Raw genomic sequence first — 27,152 nt, forward strand, 5'->3', positions numbered from 1 at the left:
GGGGCCAAAGGTACACCAGGTAAACAAGGGCAGTACTGAGGACTTTTTGACACCTGATGGCCATGAAAGAAGGGGTAGCTCAGTGGGCCATGTCTGATACAATGTTGTGACATGCAAAAGGGACAATCCCTTTTCAACAGTGCCCTGTGACAGCCCCTGAGAGCAACTGGGCATTGGGGGTGTGGGGGGAGGTAGCAGGGATTTGCAACAGTGTGTGTGTGTTTGCATGTGTGTGTGTGAGCGCGTGTTGTGTGTGCATGCAGCATGTATGTGCATGTGTGTACATGTATGAGTGGAGTGTATGTGTATACATGCTGGGTGTATGTATGTGTGTGCATGTATCCGTATGTGCTGTGTGTGCACATACAAATGTGTGTGCTGTGTGTGCATGTTGTGTGCATGCATGAGCATGTGTGCGTGCGAGCAGTGAGTGCTCATTCCAACATCTGTTTCCTGGGAGGGGGCAGAGGCAGGGGTGGAGCTGGGGAGAGGGACAGAGCGGGGAGGGAGGAAAGGGCGTGCCTGGAGTTTCTTGGCTGAACTCTCATGCTGTTGGTAGTCCCATGCAAACAGTCCTGCTCCTGAGCTGGTGACCCACGGTGAGTCTCCCCGTCCACCTGTTTTGGGAGGGGCCCAGAGATTTGTGGGAGGAGGGGCAAGAGCAGAGGAGGGGGATGCTGGTTGTGCAGGGGTCCGGTAGGCTGTGTCCCTCTGGTACTGCTGCCCCCCTGCCATCTGCTGCCCCATTGCTTGACACCCTCCACCCCAGATCTCACAAGTACCCAGCCAGGCACCTGGGGGGCAACACAGGGAAGGGCGGATAGGGGAGGGGCAAGGGTGTGGGGAGCTTTGGAAATACTTAGTTGGTGACGTGGCTCAGGCTATGTCTACACTACCGACCTTCCTGCGGCACAGCTATACCGCAGCAGCTGCGCCATGTAACCTCTCCCACATAGCTGCTCTATGCCCATGGGAGAGAGTCTCCTGCCAGCCTAATTAAACCAACGCCAATGAGTGGCGGTAGCTATGTCCCGCCGACCCAGCACTGTCCACACTGGCACTTTTACTGGTGAAACGTATGTCAGTCGGGGTTTGTTTTTATCACACCCCTGAGTGACAAAGTTTTACGGACAAAAGTGCTAGTGTAGAGATAGCCTAAGAGAAACCAGATGCATCGTGAGTGATGTGGGAAAGGGGTGAGTGGCTCTGGCTGCTACTAAGGATGAGTGACTCAGACACTGGGGGTGGGCATGGGGCGCTAACAGGGGAGAGACAGGAAGGCGTTACTGTTCAGGAGATTCCCAGATAATCTGGGAATGAGGGACAGAGAGAGGGAGAGAGGAGAATTGAAAGAAAGAAAGAAAGAAAGAAAGAAAGAAAGAAAGAAAGAAAGAAAGAAAGAAAGAAAGAAAGAAAGAAGGGGTGTGCATGGGATAGATAGATTAGATAGGGTGTAAGCAGATAGATTGATAGAGGTATCTGCAGATAGACGGATGGGGAGCATGCAGATAGTTCGATAGAGGGGTGTATGTAGATAGATATATTGTATGCGGATGGATGGATGGATTGGACTATAAAGTGGATAGAAAGCTGGCTAGATTGTCGGGCTCAATGGATAGCGATCAATGACTCCATGTCTAGTTGGCAGCCAGTATCAAGCGGAGTGCCCCAAGGATCAGTCCTGGGGCTGGTTTTGTTCAATATCTTCATTAATGATCTGGAGGATGGTGTGGATTGCACCCTCAGCAAGTCTGCAGATGACACTAAACTGGGAGGAGAGGTAGATATACTGGAGGGTAGGGATAGGATACAGAGGGCCCTAGACAAATTAGAGGATTGGGCCAAAAGAAAGCTGATGAGGTTCACAAGGACAAGTGCAGAGTCCTGCACTTAGGACGGAAGAATCCCATGCACCACTACAGATTAGGGACCGAATAGCTACGCAGCAGTTTTGCAGAAAAGGACCTAGGGGTTACAGTGGACAAGAAGCTGGATATGAGCCAACAGTGTGCCCTTGTTGCCAAGAAGGCTAACGGCATTTTGGGCTGTATAAGTAGGAGCATTGCCAGCAGATCGCGGGACGTGATCGTTCCCCTCTATTCGACATTGGTGAGGCCTCGGCTGGAGTACTGTGTCCAGTTTTGGACCCCACACTACAAGAAGGATCTGGAAAAATTGGAAAGAGTCCAGCGGAGGGCAACAAAAATGATTAGGGGACTGGAACACATGACTTATGAGGAGAGGCTGAGGGAACTGGGATTATTTAGTCTGCGGAAGAGAAGAATGAGGGGGGATTTGATAGCTGCTTTCAACTACCTGAAAGGGGGTTCCAAAGAGGCTGGATCTAGACTGTTCTCAGTGGTAGCAGATGACAGAATGAGGAGTAATGGTCTCAAGTTGCAGTGGGGGAGGTCTGGTTTGGATATTAGGGAAAACTTTTTCACAAGGAGGGTGGTGAAGCACTGGAATGGGTTACTTAGGGAGGTGGTGGAATCTCCTTCCTTAGAGATTTTTAAGATCAGGCTTGACAAAGCCCTGGCTGGGATGATTTAGTTGGGGATTGGTCCTGCTTTGAGCAGGGGGTTGGACTAGATGGCCTCCTGGGGTCCGTTCTAACCCTGATATTCTATGATGCTATGGCTGGATGGATGGATAGATGGGGTGTTGCGGGTGGATGGATAGATGGAGGGGTATGCATGGAGTTGGTAGATGATCAGGTAAGTGGGAGAGACACCAAGAGAGGGCTGGGTTGCATGTGGAGCAGGGCAGCCAGGCCACTGGCCATGGTCAGTGCCTTGGTGCCGTCATCCTTCCAGCCCCCACCCCTGGGATGCTCGCTGACCCTGTGCCCCAGCCAGGGCAGATGGGGACAGGGCATTTGGTAGTGTCCCTGCCCTATATGTGGGATCTCAGACTCCCTGGGAAGTGGGGAGGATGTCCCTAGGTTTGTGTCTGTCTAGCTCAGAGCATGTGCAAGGGCAGAGAGCAGCGATGCCTAGTGACACGCGTAGGGAGTGGGGGGCTGGCAGCCAGCTGGTCCCGACACTGCCATTCCTCCCCCAGGGCAATACACGTTATGTCTTTTGGGCTGTGTCAGGCCGGAAGGCTGCTCCTTGCAGGGAAAGCTGGGGGCTGCGAGTTGGGTGGGCATTTGCCCTGGGGCAAAGCAGGGCCCCTGGTGGTGACGGCAAGCGAAGAATCCCAGGTTCACATGGTGCACAGAGGTCGAGTAACACAAGTGACATGGCACATGTATGCTGCACAGGTTGGTGTCAGGCACTCTGCGTGGCTGCTGTGTTACACACGTATAGATTCCAAAGCCAGACGGGACCGTTGTGATCATCTAGTCTGACCTCCTTGATAACACAGGCCAGAGACCTGCCCCCAAATCATTAGAAACCAGCCCCTCTTGATTGAAAAATTGTCAGTGATGGAGAATCCATCCTGACCCTTGATAGATAGGATCTATCTATCTATCTCCATACACTTTGCACAGCTGTTGGGTCACACACAGGCTGCACAGTTGCCATGTTACACATGCATGTGACATTGCACATACGCATTTCATAGGGTTGTGCAAGGGGGCATGACACACACAATGCCTGGTTGTCATGTCACACAAATCCATGTGACCTGTTGCACACACACTGCATGGCAGTTGTGTTGCACACATGCCACATAGGGTCTCATTGCACACATGTGACACCTCTCATACACACTGCATGTCAGTTGTATCGCACACATGACATCTCACATGCTGCATGGCAGTCATGTCTGATACAATGTGACACCTGACAGACGCTGCATGGCAGTTGTATGACACACACATAACACCACACACCCACTGCATGGCAGTTGTAACACACACATGCGTGATATCTAACAAAGGCTGCATGGCAGTTGTGTCACACATATGCATGCCAACTCACACAGGGTGCATGGGGGTCAGGGCTAAGGGGGATCTGGCCTTCACTCCAGGGTGTGTAGCCTGGAATGAGACAGCCCCTGGTTGTGCCTGAGTTTCCCCTTCGGGGAGTTGGGGAGCAGGCACATCCCACGGGGATAGGGCTCCATGCATGGGGGGGGGGAGCGCCTGGCGAGTGGCATGTGACGCTGCCATAGAAATGCAGATGATTATTTATAACATTTCCCACCACCCACAGCTGAGAGGAACAGGCTTCAGTACAGCAACGTGCCATTAATGAGTCACCCATGCAACCCCAGTCTAGAGGCCAGAGCTGGGGAAGGCTGTCACCTAGGGGCTGGGATATCTATCTATCTATCTATCTATCTATCTAAAGAATACACCTGCCTCTTCCTACCTGCTAGTGTATATACTGCGGTCAGACAGTGTGACAATGACCATTATATGAAGAGAGGGAGAAAGATGGGAAGAAAGATGAGGTATATGGGGCTGGATGGATAGACAGAGGGTGAGTAGGGTACAGGTGCAGTGTGTGGGGTTGGCAGGTGCGGATGGAAAACACGAACAGAAGGGTGGAAGGCTAGTGGGTGCATATGGAATAGATAAAGGGAGAGGTGATGGGTGGGTGGGTAGCAGGGCATCCTGTGACCCCTCTCCCTGGCACTATTGAAGCACATTCCAGCCCCGCCCTGCTCCTGGTCCCTTTACACAGCCCAGGGGCTCTGCTGGCACTAACAGCTGGTTTCCAGATGGGCTCTGTCCTCATGGAGCTGGCGATTGCAGTTTTCGTGCCGCGTGGCTACATCACATGAGCCCAAGCGGGGATCACAAACTGCACTGTGTGGGCGGCCCTGCCTGGATTCCCACCAGCCTCCTGGTCACAGCCCTGCAGACGGATCCCCTGTGACTGGGGCTGATGGAAATGCTCAGAGTAAACAATTCAGTGGGAACAATTTGTTGGGCTCTGCGGGCATCTGCTGCTTGGCTGCTGTTTCTATTTCAATAGCAACCAGAGATCAGACCCCCATTGTGCCAGGTGCTGCACAGACATACAGCGAGAGACAGGCCCTGCACCAAGTGAGATCTGGGCCCCTTTGCACCAGATACTGCCCAGACACACAGCAAGAGACAGGCCCTGCCCTATCTGAGATCAGGGCCCTGTTGTGCCAGGCACTGCACAGACACAGTGAGAGTCAGGCCCTGCCCCAAAGAGTTCACACTCCAAATAGACAAGACAGATGGGGAAACAGAGGCACAGAGCAGGGCAGTGACTTGCCCATAGGCAGAGACTTGACCCAGCAGAGGCAGGACTAGAACCCAATCTCCTGAGCGGCAGGCTAGTGATTTAGACCCTGGGCCATTCTGCCTCTGACCCCCCAGCTCTGTCTCTACAATCCCACCAGGGCCTGGAGTGCTGAGTCCAGGTCACCCTGCCAAGGGGCTCAAGGGAGCTGGTCCCCTGGGGATGCCATAAATCACTGCCTGTGGCCCTGTCCCCGAGTGACCCCTGTGTCCTTCCTAGCTCAGCATTAAAATCCTGCTGACAGGATTGTCTTTGCCAGTACCCAAGGCGCTGGCTCCTGCACTCGGCCAGCACCGGCCAGGCCCTTATCGTCCCCAGAGCACAGCCTGCCCAGGGCGAGGAGCTGATTCTCGGCACTGGGGGGCAGGGAGTAACCCAGCTGGCTCCGCCTCAGCCTGGGCACAGTGCCAGAGCCCCAACATAGTCCAGGCTGGGCAAAGAGGCACAGAGAGAAGGAGGGGCGAGGAACATGGGAGATGGAGGGGAGGCTTTTGTTGGTACCCTGATCCATGTCCCTCATTTTCCCCACCACCACATTCAATTGCACTGAGCTCAGCACGTGTCCCCTACTGATCCCCCATCCGCCCCTGGCTCTGAGCAGGTGGCAGCTAATGCAGACATCTCTGCTGGGGAAGTGACACTTGCTCTGACCCTACAGGCCTCCCACTAAGTTGGGGGAGCTCTGGGATGGGGGACTGGGAGAAACCCAAATGGTTCTGTAGAGGGCACACTCTCCTCAGAGTCAATGCAGACCTGAGCGCTAGGGGGCGCTGTGCTTCAGGGAGCAGGGCAGGGGCTCAGGAGGGGGCGCTGTCCCTGCACAGTCAGTGCTGACACCAGTGCCCCAGTGTGATGCTAGGGGGTGCTGTGCTGCAGGGAGCGGGGCAGAGGATCAGTAGGGGGTGCTGTCCTCACACAGTCAGTACTAATCCCAATGCTACCAAGGTCTCTTGAACTTTCCAAGGGCATGGAGGATCCAGTGGCATTTTTCACAAGACCTCCCCCCATGCGCTGGCCTGTTTCCCAGAGGGTTAATACCAGTTTGCCACACTCAATTTCCCTGTGGTTCCAGCTGGATACATCCAGTCTTCAGCTCTTGTGCGCTGCTTCAGTACAGCTTCTGCATCCCACCCCAGAGGCAGCCGCACCACTGTGCTGGGTAAGGAACCCCTGCATAAACAGCTGCTGTACCCCACCTCAGGTGTGGTCTCCCTGTAGTGATGGGTAAGGGATCTTTTTATAAGCAGCTGCTAAACCCCACCCCAGAGGTGGCTGCTTTGCAGTGCTGGATGAGTGATCCCTGCGTGGTGATGTGGTGTGGCTGGTAAACAGCTGCCACTACTCAACCCAGAGTTAACCATATCTCAGCACTGGTCAAGAAAGTCATCTACAAATAGCTGCTATACTCCACCCCAGTGGTAGCTGCATCTCAGTGTTGGGTGGTGGATCCATCTGTAAACAGCTGCTATGCTCCATAAGAATATAAAAGAACATAAGAGCTGACACACTGGGTCAGACCATGGTCCATATTGCCAGTGTCCTGTCTCTGACAGTGGCCTGTGCCAGAGCTGCAGGGGGATTGTACAGCAAGGAGCAAAGATTGAGTGATCCATCCCTGTCTTCCACACACAGCTTCTGGCAGTCAGATGTTTAGGGACACCAAGATCATGGGCTGGTGTTTCTGACCATCTTGGCTAATACCATTGATGGATCTGTCCTCCATGAACTTAGCCAGTTCTTTTCTGAAGGCAGGTATACCATTGGCCTTCACTGCATCCCATGGGTTAGCTGTGCATTGCGTGAAAAAGTCCTGCCTCTTGTTTTTATTAAACCTGTTTGTGATGTTCCCCTCTGGTATTATCTGGACCGGTGATCTGTTAGGTCACTCCAATCCTTGACTCTGGGACCCAGCCTTACCCTGCTCTGCTGTGAGAACCCCCACTCCTGGGCTGTTCACTCACAGCCTCTGGCATATAAGCTGGTCCATGGATTGTGCAACCGAATGACACTAGCCAATATCTACGGTCCCAGACACAACCCTAGGGACCTCCGTCTTGCAGTGTCCAGCTATGCCAGCTGGACACTGCAAGTTTATATGAGTTCATCAATTTAACAAAGAAATTGTTATGTACCAGGCTTGTAATCCCAAGGAGAGTCTCTGAGACACTTCAAACCAAATGCATTGCTTCAGGTAGAATAAACAAACAGATTGATTAACTATAAAGATAGATTTTAAGTGATTATAAGTCAAAACATAACAAGTCAGATTTGGTCACACGAAAGAAAAGAAAAACACATTCTAAGCGTCTTAACACTTTCAATGCCCTTACAAACTTAGATGCTTCTCACCACAGGCTGGCTGGTTGTTCTTCAGCCAGGCTCTCCCTTTTGATCAGTGCTTCAGTTGCTTGGTGTGGTGTCTGTAGATGTAGGTGGAAGAGAGAGAGAGAGCATGGCAAACGTCTCTCCCTTTTATCATGTCCTTTCTTCCCTCTTGGCTTTGCCCCGCCCTTCAGAGTCAGGTGAGCATTACCTCATTGCAGTCCCAAACCTGCCAAAGAAAGCGGGGTGAGTCACTCAAGTGTCCAACAGATTCTTTTGTTGCTGCCTAGGCCAGCGCCCTTTGTTCCTGTGAGGCTGGGCTGGGTTTGTCCCATCCTGCCCTGATGAGGTGTGAACTGCCTCTCTGTTCTTGGAGAGGTTTTGCCTGGGCTTGCTTTAAGCCATGAGGATACATTTTCAGTCTCATAACTATATACATGAAGTTATAACCTAGAACATTATTGTAACAATTATTATAACATCACTATAACAACCATGCTCAGTGCATCATGAGTCTTTCGAAGACACCCAACATGACAAACTTTGGATTGGATACCACACAATCATTTTATAAAGATGAACATGGGGGTGTAGGGTGTTCCCCCGAGATACAGAGTGTCACACAGTTGCCTAATGATTTCACTGGGTGACCCCAGGTTTTGTATGCGTGAAGGGGTAATTAACACTTCTCTATTCACTTTATCTGCACCATTCATGATTTTATAGACCTCTCTCATATCCCCTCTGAGTCATCTCTTCCAAGCTGAACAGCCCCAGTCTTTTTAGACTCTCCTTGTCTGGAAGCTGTTCTATACCCGTGATCATCTTTGTTGCCCTTCCTTGAACCTTTTCCAGTTCCACATCACCCTTTTGAGATGAGACCACAAGAACTGGACACAGTATTCAAGGTGTGAGCACACCCTGGATTTACATAGTGGCATTATGATATTTTCTGTCTTATTATCTATCCCTTTCCTAATAGTTCCTAACATTCTGTTAGCCTTTTTGAGCCCTGCTGTATACTGAGTGGACATTTTCAGAGAACTATCCATGATGACTCCAAGATCTCTTTCTTGGGTGGTAACAGTTAATTTAGATCCCATCATGTTGTACATATAGGTGGGATTACATTTTCCAATGTGTATTCCTTTGCACTTATCAAAGTTGAATTTTATCTGCTATTTTGTTGTCCAGTAACCCAGTTTTGTGATGTTTGTGATGTTTGTCCCTGATGTCCCTTTGTAACTCTTCACAGTCAGTATTGGATGGAACTATCTTGAGTAATTTTGTAGCATCTGCAAACTTTGCAACTTCACTGTTCACCCCTTTTCCAGAGCATTTATGAATATGTTGAACAGAACTGGTCCCAGTGAAGATCTTTGGGGGACCCTGCTATTTATCTTTCTCTATTGTGAAAACTGCCCATTTATTTGTCCCCTTTGTTTCCTATCTATGAACCAGTTACTGATTCATGAGGGGACCGTCCCGCTTAGTCCCTGGTTACCTTATCAAAGGTTATCTGAAAATCCACATACGCTGTATTGCCTGGCTCACCCTTGCCCACGTTTTTGTTGACCCTCTCAAATAATTGTAATAGATTGGTGAGGTATGATTTCCCTTTACAAAAGCCGTGTTGACTCTTCCCCAACAAATCATGTTCATATATGTGTGTGGTAATTCTGTTCTTTACTAAAGTTTCAAGCAATTTCCCTGGTACTGAAGTTAGGCTTAGTGGCCTGTAATTGCCAAGAGTGCTCTGGAGCCCTTTTAAAAAATCAGTGTTACATTAGCTATCCTCCAGTGATATAGTAAAGAGGACAATTTAAGCAGTAGGTTACATACCATGGTTAGGAGTTCTGCAGTTTCATACGTAAGCTCCTTCAGAACTCTTGGGTGAATCCCATCTGGTCCCAGGGCCATTACTTTTTAATTTATCAATTTGTTCCAAAACCTTCTCTATCAACATCTCAATTTGGGGCAATTCCTCAGATTTGTCACCTAAAAAGCATGGCCCAGGTGTGGGAATCTCCCTCACATCTTCTGCAGTGAAGATTGATGCAGAGAATTCATTTAGCTTCTCTGCAACCTCCTTGTCTTCCTTGAGTGCTCCTTGAACACCTCTGTTGTCCAGTGGCCCCACTGACTGTTTGGCAGGCTTCCTGCTTCCAGTGTACTTAAAACTTTTTACTGTTAGTTGTTGCATCTTTAGCAAGTTCCTTCTTAAATCCTTTTATGGCCTCTCTTGTTAGACTTTCACATTTTACTTGCCAAAGTTTATGTTCCTTACTTTTGCCTCTAGCAGTCTCCATTACTTCGCTGTTTAGCCCTCCTGCCATCTTTTTGGATTTGGGGGATGGGTTTTGTCTGAGCCTCTAGGAAGGTGTTTGTAAGTATCTCCATGCTGCTTGCAGGTGTTTTACCCTTAGCACTACTCTTTTTAATTTCCATCTAACTACCATCCTCATTTTTGTTGTTCCCCTTTGTAAAGTTACGTATGAGTGTGGTGGGTTTTTTGGTATTTCCTCCCCTACATGGCTGCAAAGTTTAACCACATTATGGCCACTATTACCAAGTGGTTCAGCTGTATTCACCCCAAGGTCAGATTCTGTGTGCCACTGAGGACTAAATCAAGAATCCTCTTTCCCCTTGTGGGTTCCAGGACTAGCTGCTCCAAGAAGCTGTCATTTATGGTGTCTATAAACTTTATCTCCGCATGCTGTCCTGGGTGACATGTACCCAGTCAATATGAGGAAAGTTGAAATCCCCATTATTATTGGGTTTTCTGTTATTTTAGCTTCCCTGATGTCCCTGAGCATTTCACAATCATATGTTTGGTAGTATATCCTTGCTGCTGTACTCTCATTGTTCAAGCATGGAGTTTCTATCCAAAGAGATTCCATAGAACTGTTTGATTCGTTTAAGATTTTTACTTTATTTGACTTGTTGCTTTCTTTCCCATACAGTGCCACTCCCCCACCAGCATGACCTGCTCTCTCATACCTTCCTACCTGGTATTTCTGTGTCCCATGGATTATCCTCATTCCATCAAATTTCTGTGCTGCCTGTTATATCAGGTGGGGGATACTGGCACTAATGCCAGGCACTCAGGTTCATCCAGCTTAGTATTTAGATGTCTAGCATCTGTGTATAAGCACTTGTGCATGTTGTCTATATGCAGTTGCTTGCCTCCATGTGTTGTGTTTAAATGGGATGCTTGCATTTGACTGTTCCTCACCTGTACTTTACCAACTTCTTTTCTAGCCCGCATATTAGGATACAGGTTTTCCCCTGAGGCAGCTGCATCTCCGTGTTGGGTGGGGGAATCCTGTATGAACATCTGATTGACCCCCCTTCCCCAGAAGCAGCTGCATCTCAGCACCGGGCATGGGCTCTCTCTGCAAAGCGTTGACCTCCTGGAGTGTCTCTTTGTGGTTCCAGGCTCAGAAAGGGACCCTCCCAGGAGCAGAAGGGAAGCGGGCAGGGTGCCATGGAGGAGCAGGGCGCAGGGCTGGCCAAGCGGCTGGGCACGCTGCTCTCGGGCCTGCTGGAATGCATGTGTTTTGCCGGCATCATCTTTGGCTGGGCCTCATTGGTGTATGTGCTCAAGGACATGGACTACTTCGAGGAGCTGTGTGTGCCAGCGGCTAATGGCACGGGCAATGGCACGCAGGGCCCAGGTATGGCAGGGGGCAGAACGAGAGTGGCAGGGGTGAGCGCTGCAGGGGAGTGGGCAGTGCTGGAGGGGGATGGGGCAGCAAAGCAGGGTCCAGGGGGATGTCTCTATCTCAGGTGCTGCACCGGGGCCAAAAGGCTGATGAGGATATGCAAATAAAGCAACACCCTTATTTGCATATTCAGGACTATGCATTGTCTCATTTGCATATCCCTAAATTAAGATTCCTTCCTTTTCTGGTTCCCAACCTTGAACTCCCCTCCGGCCCAGTGCCACCCATTTCCCCTAGACACACTCTTGGGCAATGGGTGTGGCGGAGGAGAGGGCATGTGAGGGGCCATGAGTGAACGGTGTGAGGGAGGGTATCGGGGCTGGGGGCCATGTGTATGCGATGGGATGGGGTGTCAGGGCAGGGGGTACATGTCTGGGGGTGAATCCATGTTAGGGTCCTGTATGGGTGTTGGGATCCAGGTGGGGGTGTGTGAGCATGGGGATGTCAGAGTCCGTGAGGGGCATGTGGGAGCTGTGGGGGTGGGTTGGTCAGTTCAGTGTCTCAGGCCATGCTCTCCCCAGACTGCCGGGCACAGGACGAGCAGCTGTCACTCATCTTCACGGTTGGCTCCTTCATGAACAACTTCATGACCTTCCCCACTGGCTACATCTTTGACCGCTTTGGCACTATGCCAGCCCGCTTGCTGGCCATGTAAGTAGGGGGGGAGCCAGGGATCCACGCCATGGGATACTCCCACTGGGCCGCTGCACCACCCCCACTGCAACCCTTACCCCCCTCCACTAGGACCTTTTCTGGGTCCCACCCACCCCACTGGGACCCTCCTCCTGGATCCCTCCCCCTGAACTGAATCCCCTCCGGAACCCCTCCCCTAGGATCCCTGGGGACCCGGGGGTGGGGGATGGGGCGCTCTCCCCCCCTGGAGCCAGGCCTCATCTCCATGAGTCTGGCTAGTGTGTGTGTGTGGGATCAACCCCATGGAGTCGGGGGGAGGGGAGAAGGTCCCCCAGGACAGGATCCCCATCCCTCCCCACTCTTTCTTTCTTTGGTTGTTTCTCTTCCTCGCTCTCCCCACAATGCGGTGAAAATCAGGGACCATGCCCAGCCCAGGTTATCCAGTGAGCCCATCTGCCTCCCCCCAAGCACAGCCCTGCCTGGGCCCACAGATCAGTGCCTGTAGCAGCCAGTCTCACAGACCACTGTCCCCCAGCACAGCCCCCCTTCACACTTTCACAGGGTCAGCCCCCCCCAGCACAGGCCCCTCCCCACAGCTGGGACCGGTGTTTGCCAGCTGTCCCTTGCCCTTAGGGCTCCAGGGAACCTGCAGCTCATTTGTTTCTCCTTGGCTGAGTTAGTATCTGTTAACTGGCCAGGGATTAAGTCAGCAGGTCCTGTATGCGACTGGGCCCAGGGGCACTGGTGCAGCTGGCTCTGGGCTAACTCCCCTGCACTCCACAGCATGGCCAGCAGGCTACTGCTAAGGTTGCACAAGTGCCCGGAAGGAAGTGCTCGCTGCTTGCTTCCCCACAAGCTGTTCCCTCATCCATCCACGCTGCAGAGCTGAGGCTGCTGCTTCTGGGGCTCTGCTGGGAGCTCTGCAGCTCCAGTCCCTCCCGCTCAGCTGAGCTCCCTCACCAGGACGCTGTGGGCCAGCCCCAGAACCCATGGCAGTCAAAGCAAAGGCCTGCTGCCTGGGCTGGGGAGGAGGCTCCGGCTATGAGGTGGGGGGTACTGGCACTAACTGGACCCACTGGCCTCCAGGCAAAAGGCTCCAGGTGCCACCTGCCCCCACTAGGGCTCATCCACTCCCCCTGTGCTTGGCAGGGTTCAGCCAGCCCCCTCCTAGGGATCCAGGCCCAGCCACAGAGCTAAGGTTAGCCACCCACCGCCTGAGCCTCTGACACATGCCTTTGCCCTCCCCATCCATCCATCTATCCATCCATCCCATCCATCCCCCCACCCACATACACCCCATCCATCCATCCATCCATCCATCCATCCATCCACCCACATACACCCCATCCATACACCCCACCCATCCATCCATCCATCCATCCATCCATCCACATGCACCCCATCTATACCCCCCATCCATCCATCCATCCATCTATCCATCCATCTACATACACCCCATCCATCCATCCATCTATCTATCCATCCCTCCACCCACATACACCCCATCCATACACCCCATCCATCCATCCCTCCACCCACATACACCCCATCCATCCATCCATCCCATCCATCCCTCCACCCACATACACCCCATCCATCCATCTATCCAATCCATCCCTCCACCCACATACACCCCATCCATCCATCTATCCATCCATCCCTCCACCCACATAGACCCCATCCATCCATCTATCCATCTATCCCAACCATCCCCCCACCCACATACACTCCATCCATCCATCTACATACACCCCATCCATCCATCCATCTATCCATCCCATACATCCCTCCAGCCACATACACCCCATCCATACATCCCACCCATCCATCCATCCATCTATCCATCCATCCCTCCACCCACATACACCCCATCCATCCCTCCACCTACATACACCCCATCCATCCATTTACATACACCCCATCCATCCATCCATCCATCCATCCATCCATCTATCCATCCCATACATCCCATACATCCCTCCACCTACATACACCCCATCCATACACCCCATCCATCCATCTATCCATCCATCTACATACACCCCATCCATCCATCTATCCATCCATCTATTGACATATACCCCAACCATCCATCTATCCATCCATCCCATACATCCCTCCACCCACATACACCCCATCCATCCATCTATCCAATCCATCCCTCCACCCACATACACCCTATCTATCCATCTATCCCATCCATCCCTCCACCCATATACACCCCATCCATCCATCCATCCATCCATCCATCCATCCATCCATCCATCCATCCATCCATCCATCCATCTCTCCACCCACATACACCCCATCCATCCATCTATCCATCCATCCCATATATCCCTCCACCCACATACACCCCATCCATACACCCCATCCATCCATCATCCATCTACATACACCCCATCCATCCATCTATCCATCCATCTACATACACCCAATCCATCCATCTATCCATCCATCTATTGACATATACCCCATCCATCCATCCATCCGTCTACAAGCACCCCATCCATCTAGCCATCTATCTATCCCATTCAGGAAGGGCACTAACTGTGGGCAGGTCTGCCCAGGTATATTTACCAGTCAGGCTGTACCATTCCTGGCTGTCCTGAGACCAGGGTAAGTCCCTGGGGGACCCAGTTCTTCACTCTTTAGAGCAGTGTAGTACTGGAGTCAGTCTCCCAGGTGCAGACAAGCTGGATGGCCTGAGCCCCAGTGTCCAGGGCCATGCTGTGCCCATTTGTGCCCCGGTTGCCAACACCCACCAATAGCCCCCTGACCCCAACCCAGCTCTGCTCCAGCCACCACGCAGTATCATCTGTTCCATCCCTTCCGCCAGCGTGCCTTGTTGTGCGCAGCCAACCCGCTCTTATTGCTCCCAGCATCCCCTGGGGTACAACCAGTGTTTGCAGCTTCCGGCCTGCAGCTCCTGGCTCACTTGGGCTCCCCTCCCAGCCCTGTCTCCTGCCCTCCACTGCCTTGACTGTGGGGTTAAATCTTGCCTCTGTCCCCCATCCTTCCCTGCCCCCCTTCCCCACCATCACCCCTTCCCTGTCCTTCTTCTTCCTTCCACTCTCTCTCCCTGCCCCCGTTGCACCCCAAGTGTCTAGCTACCCCACTGTCTACTCAACCGCTGCCTTCAGCTAACCCCCCTCTAGCTCCCCCCACCCCTGGAGCTGTGATGGGAGCTGCAGCCTCCTCATGTGGGACAGGAGCCACAGTGGGGAGGGGGTGTCCTCTGCCCCACACCCTCTGTCACTCCCCCAGCATAGCCCTGTGTCTGTGTGTTTCAGATCCCTCTACACCGGTGGCACGCTGCTTATTGCCTTCTCCACAGCAGGTGAGGCCTTTGCATGTGGGGCGAGATGGAGCAGGGTACCTCATGATGACCCGAGCTGGGGTTGGGGCACCCCCTCATGGCAGCACTGGGGGGACCCAGCCCTTCAGTGTAGGAGCACCCTCACTGGGCCGGTAACTCTGCCTCCACTTGTGATCGGGCTCTGGGTGCAGCTCTGCCTCCTGCTGGGCAGAGAGAGCCAGTCCTGAGCCAACGTCACTCGGAGTCCCATCTGGGCGAGTGTGGCTGGGCACCTACCTCCGTGTCTGTGTGTGTGACACTCGCTGGGGCTTGTTACAAGGCCTGACAGATGTGTCTGTGTGTGTGACATTCGCTGGGGCTTGTTATGAGGTCTGACAGGGCGTGTGTGTGTGTCTGTGTGTGTGTGTGACACTCACTGGGGCTTGTTATGAGGTCTGACAGTGTGTGTGTGTGTGTGTGACACTCGCTGGGGCTTGTTATGAAGTCTGACAGGGTGTGTGTGTATGTGTGTGTGTGTGTGTGTGTGTGTGACACTCGCTGGGGCTTGTTACAAGGCCTGACAGATGTGTCTGTGTCTGTGTGTGTGACACTCGCTGGGGCTTGTTACAAGGCCTGACAGATGTGTCTGTGTTTGTGTCTGTGTGTGTAACATTCGCTGGGGCTTGTTATGAGGTCGGACAGGGCGTGTGTGTGTGTGTCTTTGTGTATGTGTGTGTGACACTCGCTGGGGCTTGTTATGAGGCCTGACAGATGTATCTGTGTCTGTGTGTGTGACACTAGCTGGGGCTTGTTATGAGGCCCAACAGGGTGTGTGTGTGTGCGTGTGTGACACTCGCTGGGGCTTGTATGAGGTCTGACAGAGTGTGTGTGTGTGTGTGTGTGTGTGTGTGACATTTGCTGGGGCTTGTTACGAGGCCTGACAGGGTCTGTGTATGTGTGACACTCACTGGGGCTTGTTATGAGGTCCAATTTTGTGTGTGTGACACTAGCTGGGGCTTGTTAGGAGGCCCGACAGGGTGTGTGTGTGTGTGTGTGTGTGTTTGTATGTGTGTGTGTGAAACACTCGCTGGGGCTTGTTATGTGGCCTACTTTTGTGTGTGTGCATGTGTGTGTTATGCTGCATCTTGTTATGAGACCTGACTCTTTGTGTGTGTGTGTGTGTGTACATTCACTGGGGTTTGTTGAGGCCAGACGGGTGTGTGTGCTACACTCGCAAGGAATTGTTATATCTCATGATTGTGCGTGTGTGTGTGTGTGTGTTACACTCACTGGGGCTTGTTGAAAAGCCCGATAGTGTATGTCCCTGTGTGTGTGTTGCACTTGCTGTCTGTGTGCGTGCCCGGTGCCTTGGCGTGTGTGGTGTATGGTGCATGTCTGTGGTGTGCAGCTCCCTGACATGCGGTGCTTGTGTGCCCCTGCAGCCACGGCGCTGATCCTCTTCCCGGCTATGTGTCTGCTCTCCATCGGTGGGATCCTCCTCATCCTCACCAACATGCAGGTCTGACCCTTCCACTCCCCTCCGTCTGGGCTCCCCCGGGGGTGCCAGCCATGGGGTGGGGGCTTCCCCAGGCAATGGCTGAGTGATCTCTAGCTGGGCACTGAGGAAGGGGCCTACTGAGAGGGGCCGGGTTTGCTGCCTCCTATTGGTCCCCCTGGGGAAAGCAAGGCTGGATTGATGAGATTGGAAGCCCAGGGCTAATGGTTTTTGGAGGCAATCAACAAGTCCTGTACATGACTGAATAAGGGCTGGGATGGAACATGCCCCCACCCTGATCTGGGCAAGGTTCAGGAGCTCCTCTGGCCTCAAGCGCTACTGGATCGGCCCAGCTGCAGAGCCCGAGGCAGCAAGGTTAAAAGGGGAGCTTGGCACAGATGGGGTGGCAGCCAGGAGGAAAGGTAGCCTTCTCTTGCACCCGAGCGGAGAGAGGGAACAGCTGACAAGCTTCGGCAGCCCACATGGACTTAGGAGATCCAGGGTAAACTCATCACCATGGGACACTGTGGTGGGGTGGTCCCCGCCATGCCTTGAAGGGCTCCCATGCCTGGGAGAGGGCTGAGAGGGGAAAAAAACTGGGCTGTTTAGGAAAACAGGGCAGTGGGCCAGAAGGAGAGACACTCTCTCTAGCTATGGAGAGAAGAGGGCCTGGCTGCTGGGGAAGCTGAGGAGGGTACCCAGGGCAGAGCCATGCTGGGGAAGGGCAGAGGGAGCTGGGGAGCTCCAGCCTAGCAGAGCCCCAGGCTGCAGGCCGAGGGAAAGGCCCACGAAAGGGAACTAGGGCTGCAGAGGAGCAGCCCAGACCCAGACCGAGGCAGCTGATCTGACCCGCCCATGCTGATGATGAGTGGTACAGGCTGCAGTCTGCCCCAGGGAGCGGGGGCTAGATGATGTCTGACAATAGCCACTGAGGCAAGAAGGGATAAGGGGTTGGAGGTTCCCCCGGGTCGGGGAGACCCAGACTAAGGGGGTACTGCCAGGGGGCAGAACCCTAATCTAGAAGGGCACCAGGGTCCGGGACGGGCACAGTGCCAGCGGCAGGTGAGACACCAACCAGCGGAGGGTGCTCTTGGCTGAAAAGAGCTAATTCCCTGGACAACCAACAGGAGGTCGCCGCAGCAGTGAGTTGTTGCCCCGCAACAGACACCCAGGGGCCAGTCGTGCCGGACCACCATATATTAATCAGATCTTTATAAGGAGCCTATGAGACTGAACGTCCCCTGAAGTGGGAGACCCCCACAGCGGAGAACCCAGGAAAGCTGGAGTACGGTTCCGAAGCGGGAGAGAATTTTGGAAAAGGAGGGGATACTGAGATGGCCCCAGAGAAAGGCCCACCCGGTCGCGACACAGAAAGAGAAGTGAAGATGCTGAGCAGGGTACATACTGCCTGGATAAACATAGAACAATGTGAGTCAAATGAAAGGCTGAACGTTTCAACTGGCATCTTGCAAGCTTTAAGTGCCACAAAATTCAGCAACTGTACCCTCAAACGGCAGCGTGCGAAATGCATCCCGTTCAGCTGCCACCATAGCAAAAGCTCAGGGCTTTGCTACTGCCATTGTTGGCAGAAGACGTTTTTGTATTAAGGCAAGCTTTGAGAACGGGCTCGCTCTGCTCCGCAGCTGGCAATGGGCACAGCCCAATACAGCCTCAACATGATGCAAACAGTCAGGAAGACATTACTCAGGCCTTGGTCGTGCAAAAAATGTGATGATTTCAGGAGCATACTCATCCTGCACATCACAGTATCTTACAAACACTGAAAATTTATCCATTTCGGGGACAAGCAGAGGCTCTAAATCATTTGGGTAAGCGTCAAGTAGTGCTGGCATGCATGACAATTCAGCATAATGTTCACTTCTTCTTTTCAGTTCCCAACTTAGCTGGTGGAGGAGAGGAGAACAGCACTCAACTTCCGATTTCCTACTTCCTCACTTTGCCATCTGGAAGTATTTGGGTTACAGTACATTTGTGGTTTCCATGTAGGACTCATCACCTTCACTTCCCAATTCTTTTCGCTTGCATCTCAAAATAGTCAAATCGAGATTGGAAGCTTGGGGTGAATTCTTGCAAGGAAGGCAGCAAGTGAACAGCAATGACAAGACCCAGGCCTGGCTTTTGAATCCTTAGGCTAGTTTTGTCCAACCTTTCTAATATCCCATTCCATAGGGTACTCACAAGGTGCAGATGGTTGCGCTTTCCTTTGAGTTCCACTTTTTTCCTCGGCGTTGTCCATTGTTCTTTGAAACAATGTTGAATGTCCTTACGGTTCACTACAATTGCTTTACAAGATTCAGCCTGACAGGACCAGCTCGTATCTGGCAGGGTTTTCAGGACAAGGAGAGTTACTTGGTCACTCTTGGTCAGCTTCTTGCTCAGATGCTGCCATTGCCTGGGTGATGCTGCAAAACAAAACAAAAACATTTTAGTTTCTGAACAAAACAGAGAAAGTTTATGGCTTTCATGCATGCATCAATGCTACATATTCCAGCTACATTCAGAGAATGAGCTGTGTGTGGTACATACCCAGCTAATGGGCTTAGTCTTTTGATCTGAGCTTGAAGACCTTCATACTTTCCAGACCTGTAACTTGCATTATCATTGGATTGACCTCTGCAGTTTTCAATAGCAGTGTTGTCTGTGTCCAATAAAGGGTCCGCGGGCTGGAAGAGTGACTTTGCTGTGTGGCTTTTGATGGGTATAAACCCAACGAGACACACAGTGCCAGATATGAGCAAGTCATATCGGAAAATGACAGATAACTGTTCAACATGAGTGATAGTAGGAGTTGTACCTATGATCAAAGAGTAGTATTTTACCTCTTTGACTTCACTTACAAAGAATTCCAAAACCTTACATCCCATTGGCTCAATGAACTCATCACAGATTGTTTTCAACAAGTAGGATGTCTGAGGGGTTGGAGCAAATGCGGTTATATCATAGAGCTTGGCTGTAGACAATGGATCGTGTGGTATGATCTGGATGAAAGCTAGAGGAATGTAGGTAGGAATAGCGGTCAGTAGGTTTCCGATATAGGGTGGTGTTTATGTGACCATCGCGTATTTGCACCGTAGTGTCCAGGAAGTGGATCTCTTGTGTGGACTGGTCCAGGCTGAGGTTGATGGTGGGATGGAAATTGTTGAAATCATGGTGGAATTCCCCATTTGCTCCAACCCCTCAGACAGAGACAAACACCTACAAGATCTCTATCATGCATTCTTACAACTACAATACCCACCTGCTGAAGTGAAGAAACAGATTGACAGAGCCAGAAGAGTACCCAGAAGTCACCTACTACAGGACAGGCCCAACAAAGAAAATAACAGAACGCCACTAGCCATCACCTTAAGCTCCCAACTAAAACCTCTCCAACGCATCATCAAGGATCTATAACCTATCCTGAAGGACGACCCATCACTCTCACAGATCTTGGGAGACAGGCCAGTCCTTGCTTACAGACAGCCCCCCAACCTGAAGCAAATACTCACCAGCAACCACACACCACACAACAGAACCACTAACCCATGAACCTATCCTTGCAACAAAGCCCGTTGCCAACTCTGTCCACATATCTATTCAGGGGACACCATCATAGGGCCTAATCACATCAGCCACACTATCAGAGGCTCATTGACCTGTGCATCTACCAATGTGATATATGCCATCGTGTGCCAGCAATGCCCTTCTGCCATGTACATTGGTCAAACTGGGCAGTCTCTACGTAAAAGAATAAAGGGACACAAATCAGATGTCAAGAATTATAACATTCAAAAACCAGTCGGAGAACACTTCAATCTCTCTGGTCACTCGATTACAGACCTGAGGGTGGCTATACTTCAACAAAAAACTTCAAAAACAGACTCCAATGAGAGACTGCTGAATTGGAATTAATTTGCAAACTGGATACAATTAACTTAGGCTTGAATAGAGACTGGGAATGGATGAGTCATTACACAAAGTAAAACTATTTCCCCATGGTATTTCTCCCCCCCCCCAACCCACCCCCCACTGTTCCTCAGATGTTCTTGTTAACTGCTGGAAATAGCCTACCTTGCTTGTCACCATGAAAGGTTTTCCTCCTTCCCCCTCCCCCCCCCCCGCTGCTGGTGATGGCTCATCTTAAGTGATCACTCTCCTTACAGTGTGTATGATAAACCCATTGTTTCATGTTCTCTGTGTGTGTATATAAATCTCCCCTCTGTATTTTCCACCTAATGCATCTGATGAAGTGAGCTGTAGCTCACGAAAGCTTATGCTCAAATAAATTTGTTAGTCTCTAAGGTGCCACAAGTACTACTTTTCTTTTTACTAATAAAGCACTGTGCAGTACTACCACTAGCAGCCGGAAACTGACAATTAGTGCCACTAATTCACACCCCTGTCTCCAGCAACTAAAAGTCTCTGAAAAAAATTAATTACACTTGAAGTGTGGAAGCTTCAGAAACGGGGACAAAATCAGTGTCAGCAGGGGCCACAAATGATTGTTTTGTTTTTTTTTTATGTTAGCATGAATCCAATCAAAATCCCACTTATATATAGTATATAGAATCAGAGCCCCCTGCAGAAAAGCAGAGAGCTGGGGGTGAGGGGGTCCTCATGGGAGCAGATGCCCCCAGCTCCAGCTGCCCTGCCAGAACTGCTGCCAGTTGAGTAATGGAGGCAGAGAACAGGCCCTCCTTCAGCCCAGCTCCCCAGAGACCCCAGCCCACATAGCACCCCCCAGCATGGCTCCCTGGGAGATCTCCAACTCCATAGCGCCCCCCTCAGACCAACTCCGTACCCCATAGTGCCACTCCCACATCCCAGCCTCCTGGGGGAACCCTGACCCTGCAGGAGCCCGCAGCCCAGCTCCCCAGGCACCCCAGGCCACATGGTGCCACCCTCCCCCATCCAGCTCCCTGTGGGTCCCAGACCCCACAGTGCTCAATCAGCCCCCATCCCATGGTCCCGGTAGCCCGGCAGGACTGGGGTGCCCTGGGCGATGTTAATTGGGTGTGGAGATGTATCGTTCCTTCAGGTGGGGAACCTGTTTGGGAAGCACCGCTCGACCATCATCACCCTCTACAATGGGGCCTTCGACTCATCCTCCGCCGTCTTCCTAGTGGTCAAGGTGAGCCCCTGGGCTGTAGCTCCTGGGACGGGGGAGAGGAGGTGGCTGGAGGAAAGAGCAATAGGGAGGGTGGGAGGAGTGGGTCAGAACACCTCCTGGAAACCCCAGCCTGAGTGTCACAATATCAGATAATGTCTCCTCTGTCATCAATCTGGATCTGGCAGGTCCCAAGGCCCACCAATGATGGAGTTAGCCAGAACTGGAGGGTTGGGATCCCCCCGGAGGGAGAGGGTTGAGCCCTTTGGAATGTAGGATGTGCTCTGGGATCCCCCCAGACACCCTAGGAATGCAGGGTGTGTTCTGGGGTCCCCCGGAGGGAGAGAGCTGAGCCCTGGAGAATGCAGGGTGTGTTCTGGGGTTCCCCGGAAGGAGATGCCTGAGTCCTAGGGAACGTGGGATGTATTTTGAGAGCCCCCAGAGGGAGATGCCTGAGCCCTTGGGAATGCGGGGTGGGTTCTGGGATCCCTCGGAGGGAGAGGCCTGAGCTCCTGGGAATGTGGGATTAGCTCTGGGATCCCCCCAGAGACCCTGGGAATGAGGGGTGTGTTCTGGGATCCCCCGGAGAGAGAGAGGGCTGAGCCCCTGGGAATGCGGGGCCTGCTCTGGGATCCCCCAGAGGGAGACAGCTGACCAGGGGGAATGCTGGGTGTGTTCTGGGGTTCCCCTCAAAACCCCTGACCTGGTAGCGCTGGGGTGAATTTCATGTTGGCTGGCCCAGCGACAAGAGGCAGCTGCTAGAGTTAAGCGTGCAGCTCTTGCATTGTCTAAGCACTGTTTTGTCTTAGCGCCCACGTGCCAACTTGGATTGTATCAAAATTTGCTCTGCTGCATGGGGGCCGAGAGCAGGGTTAAATGTGCAAATTTGGGGTCCATTAAGCAAGGAGTTCCCTAGATAGAGCCACCTCCTAAACCTTGTGACATGCAAATGTTCAGGTTCTTATCACCCTTCCTGCACGCCCTCTGAGGATCACATTGTGTTCTTGTTCCCCCAGACTGGACTCACCTGTGCAGGATTGAGCTCAGCCAGCGCCCAGCCCCAGCTGTCCCTCTGAGGGAACAACATTGGGCTGCAAGTCAGCTCTAGCCCAGCAGGGGCAGAGAAAACCACTGGTGTGTGTGCAGCAGGACTGGGGCTGTCCGTAGCCAGGGGAGTAGAAAGACAGTGTGGCCCAGTGGAGAGAGCACAGAGCTGGACCTCAGGACAGCTGGCTTCTATCTCCTGCTCTGACCTTGGGCCAGTCCCACCCCCTCTCTGTGCCTCAGTGTCCCCTCCTGCCCTTTGTCCATGTAGATGGCACTGGTGGGAATTGTTTCCTTCTGGATTACAGTACCTAGCACAGGGTGGCTCTGATCTCCATAGAGGCCTTGAGGTACTCTGCCCCTGGTGGTACATTTTTAGTGTGCTGGGTGCCCCCCACCAGGACAGGTGGCCCCTATGCCTCTGAGTTTTCAGGCTCCAGTACCTCATTTCTCTCTGCTGCGAATGCAGCTGGGATCAGCTTCCTGAGAGAGGCTTTACTGGCTTAGGGTGCCCCGCACCCCATGCACATCTGCAGCCACCCCAGGCAGCCCTTCTGAAGCCAGGTGCAGCACATTGTCCTCTGACTGCCTCCCGTGCACCCCTGGTGGTCAGAGATGCCTCTGCGGCACCCCGCCCCTGTGGTCTCCTTCACAGGGCGCCCTATGCCAACAACTCCACACAGGCCAGAGGAAAATTGAAACATTTCCCACCCAATTTCTTCAGTCCCGTGGTACACTCCAGCCCTCCAGGCCCCTTAGCTAGGGGGTTCCCCGCCCTCGTTCCCGGAGTTGGGCCGTGTCTCTGCGGGAGCTTCTGTTTTGCTGCTTCAAGCCAGCCACAGCGTCTCAGATTTGTGTCTCTGGCTCAGCCTGAGCATCTCCTCTCTGTCACCCCCTCATGCTGGGAGCAGCGGAAGCCCTTCTTCCTCCCAGATGGGGCCCATTCTGTAAGGGGCTGGCTTAGCCCTGGTTCTCCAGCCCATGGGCAAGCCACTTTGTGACACTAGAGCACGTAGAGTAGCTCCTGGAACGCAGCTCAGATCAGGTCCCTGTTGAACCAGGCGCTGCACAGACACACAGGGAGAGACAGACCCTGCCCCAGCTGAGATCAGGGCCCTGTGGGGCTGGACACTGCACAGATCCTAGCTGCGGAGATTCCCACTGCTTCCATGTTCTTTCCCTTTGCTTGGGCTGTGAGTTCCTCTCCCCCCTACCCTCCTCCAGGCCATGCACTGCCATGGGATTTACACGCTGTGTGGGAATAACCGACTTGAGGTTGTGTCTCTGCAGCAAGGGCCGGCTGAGAGAAATAATCCCGTGATGATCTTCCAGCCCTGTGCTGAAATGTATGAAGGGCACCTGAGCCACTCAGGGGCAGTCGGGTGCTGGGCTGTTGGGATGAAGGCAGGACAAAGTGTGGATGTGCTTAAACAACAGGTCTGGAAATCAGGCCATGTGGGAGCTTTTCCTGGCCTTGTCACTGACTCGGGGGCAGGTTGAGTCACTTCCCCTCTCCATACCTCAGTTTCCCCTTATCTGTTTAGACTGAGTTTTTCAAGGCACGGGATGTCCCTTGCTATGTGTCTGTGCAGGGCCTGGCACAATGGGGGCCCTGATCTCGGTGGGAGTCTGTGAGGGCCTGGCAAAATGGGGGCCTTGATCTCGGTGGGGGTCTGTGCAGATCCTGGCACAATGGGGCCCCCGATCCTGGCTGCAGCCTCTGGGAGCCACCCTAAGAACAATACAAGTCACTGAGTCTAGGTTGGCCCCGTATGCACCCACTGACAACTTCCTTCACTCCCAGCTGATGTACGAGCAAGGCCTGACCCTGCGAGCCATGTTTCTCTTCCTCTCGGCCTGCAGCGCCTGGCACCTGACCCGCACCTTCTTCCTGATGCCTAGGTGGCACATCCCCTACCCTCTGCCCCCAGGATACACATACGGGTGAGTCACCCTCCACCCCTACCATCTGCCCCCCATGGGTCCCTCCATCCCCTGTCTGCCTCCTGTGGGCCCCTCTGCCTCCCCTGGGTCTCTCCATCCACCCCCCCCCCGCCTCCCCTGGGTCCCTCTGCCCCCCATGGGTCCCTCCATCCCCCATCTGCCTCCTGTGGGCCCCTCTGCTCCCCATGGGCCCCATAACCCCTCATCTGCTTCCAATAGGTGTCTTTGTGCTGTTCATCCCCCATCTGTGTCCCATGCGCCTCTTTGTCCCCACATCTGCCTCCCCCAAGCCCCTCCACCCCCCCATCTGCCTGTTGTGGACCTCTCTGTCCCCCATTTGGGCTCTGTGCCCCCCCATCTGCTTCCCACGGATGCCTCCATCGCAGTCTGTCTCGTAACTCCACTGCACCCTTGCTGCCCTCCCTCAGGGAATGGGCTCTGCTGGGTGAATGGGGCTCAGTCTTGGCAGTACCAGTGTTGAACCCCTGGGAGCGATTCTCCCCTGGCCCCCAGGCCATGCTGCCTCGGGGTTGCTTCCATGCTGCAGGTGAGCACTGGTGGGTGCTGGGGAGCCTCAGCTCTTGCATGGGGGTCGCTGGCCCTAGTGGTGGGCCTGGGTGGGTGCTGTCTCTGGCCATGTCCTGGGCTGTGGTGGGCAGTGACTGGCTTGCTGTGCCCACAGGCTGAGGTGCCACAGGCAGGGGTGCTCGTACCGTACCCATGAGGAGCAGCGGCCAGGCCTGGGCGATGGAGCCCATGACCCCAGCGACCCGTGCCCAGGAGGTGCTGATGCTGGCAAAGCCATCATGGGCAAAGGTAGGGTTGGAGAAGTTCCCCCCCACCACAAATTCCTCCTCTCCCTCCTGGGGCCCCACCCAAGAAATGCCCCCAAATCCCCATCTGCCCCTGCAGCACCCATGGCCCCCAGGAAGGCCCCCAAATCCCCTCTGCAGCACCCATGGCCTCCAGTGAGCCCCCCACGGATCCACAGGTCTGGTGCTCTGGGACAGTCCCTGGAGGACCCCCCCCCTTTAGGCTCTCACTCTGTCACTGGGGTAAGCCACTGCCTCAGGGGCCCAAACCTCAGAGCCTCCAGCACCCCTGCTTCATGCCGCGAGCTCCCTTCAGCGACTCCATCTGAGATGGGTGCGAGGAGAGCCTTGTGCCCCCAAAGGGAGCAGGGCAGCCCCCCAGCCTCTGCAGTGACTAGCCAGTGCTGCAACATCTGGAGAGAACGGAAAGGTAAAATGGGGGCCAGCTTGGGCAGCCCTGAGCCCTCTGACCCTCCTTTTGGCCCAGTTCAGGGGAGACTCCAGCTCACAACAGCCCACATTTAACACCCCCCCCCGCCCTTAACCTCCACCTCAGCCCTTTGTTCTTGTTCCCGGGCAGACAGTGTCCCCTGGAGGTGCCCCCTTCCAGTGCAGCAGAGCCACAGCCCAGATGCAGGCGCCTTTCTGGGCTCCTTGGGGTCGGCCCTCTCCTAGGCAGGCACCTCTGACCACAGGAGCCCGCGAGGGAGGTTGGGGGATGGTTTGTGGAGGATCCCAGGATGGACAGCCACCGCCACCTGGGCTGGGGTGGGGTGAACCAGCAGGGCCGGGAGCTGATCCCTACTCTCCCTCCTCATTCTCTTTCCAGCCTTCACAGCCTCAGGTCACATGCACCCCGCAGGCCCCCTGCAGCGTCCCTGTCTTTCTGGATTCTAGGCACAGGCCCCCACTCTGAAACTACACCCCCTCTGGGTGTGGGCTCCCTCCCTCCCCCAGCCCACCTCCAAATCTAGGGCTAATCCTGAGTGCACTGTGTCCATCCCCAGGAGAGTCGGGCGCCAGGCCAGGCCACGGAGAGCTCCCTGCCATGTCTTTCCGGGCCTGTGTCTTCTCCAAGCTCTTCTTCTGGCACCTCATGTGGCTGTCGGTGATGCAGCTGCGGCACTACCTCTTCATCGGCACCCTCAACCCCATGCTGGAGCACCTGGCCACCCGCGACACCACGCTAGGTACAGGGCACCCGGCCTACCACAGTGGGGGTACAAGGGAAGGGGGAGAACATAACAACGGAGCAGGCAGAGGTTGGAGAAAGATGGTCTAGGGAAGGACGGAGGGAATGGAGCAGGCAGAGAGGGAGAGAGATGATTGAGGGAAGGATCGAGAGATGATTGAGAGGAAGACTGGGTAATGGAGCAGGCAGGGATGGAGAGAGACGGTCGAGGGAAGGACGGAGGGAATGGAGAAGGCGGGAATGGAGAGAGATGATCGAGGGAAGGTCAGAGAGAATGGAGCAGACAGGGATGAAGAGAGATGATGGAGGGAACCAGGGAGGAAACAGAACAGGTGGGATGGGGAGAGATTTT

The 27,152-nt window shown here is 53.5% G+C and overlaps 1 protein-coding gene across 2 annotated transcripts in view; it reads left to right on the top strand.

Moving 5' to 3' along the window:
- The first annotated feature begins 499 nt into the window (after positions 1–499).
- The window catches only part of SLC43A3 (solute carrier family 43 member 3), a 28,728-nt gene continuing 2,075 nt past the window's right edge, over positions 500–27,152 (top strand). For both annotated transcript variants that reach the window (XM_038407993.2, XM_043516647.1), the window contains exons 1-9: positions 500–599; positions 10,989–11,227; positions 11,797–11,926; positions 15,202–15,248; positions 16,649–16,725; positions 21,740–21,832; positions 24,657–24,796; positions 25,479–25,612; positions 26,616–26,798. In XM_038407993.2, the coding sequence (XP_038263921.1) occupies positions 11,038–11,227; positions 11,797–11,926; positions 15,202–15,248; positions 16,649–16,725; positions 21,740–21,832; positions 24,657–24,796; positions 25,479–25,612; positions 26,616–26,798 (994 nt within the window). In that variant the 5' untranslated portion in view covers positions 500–599; positions 10,989–11,037. The remainder of the gene's footprint in view (positions 600–10,988; positions 11,228–11,796; positions 11,927–15,201; positions 15,249–16,648; positions 16,726–21,739; positions 21,833–24,656; positions 24,797–25,478; positions 25,613–26,615; positions 26,799–27,152) is intronic.

Source organism: Dermochelys coriacea, chromosome 6, assembly GCF_009764565.3.
Source record: "Dermochelys coriacea isolate rDerCor1 chromosome 6, rDerCor1.pri.v4, whole genome shotgun sequence".
NCBI classification, from domain to species: domain Eukaryota; kingdom Metazoa; phylum Chordata; order Testudines; family Dermochelyidae; genus Dermochelys; species Dermochelys coriacea.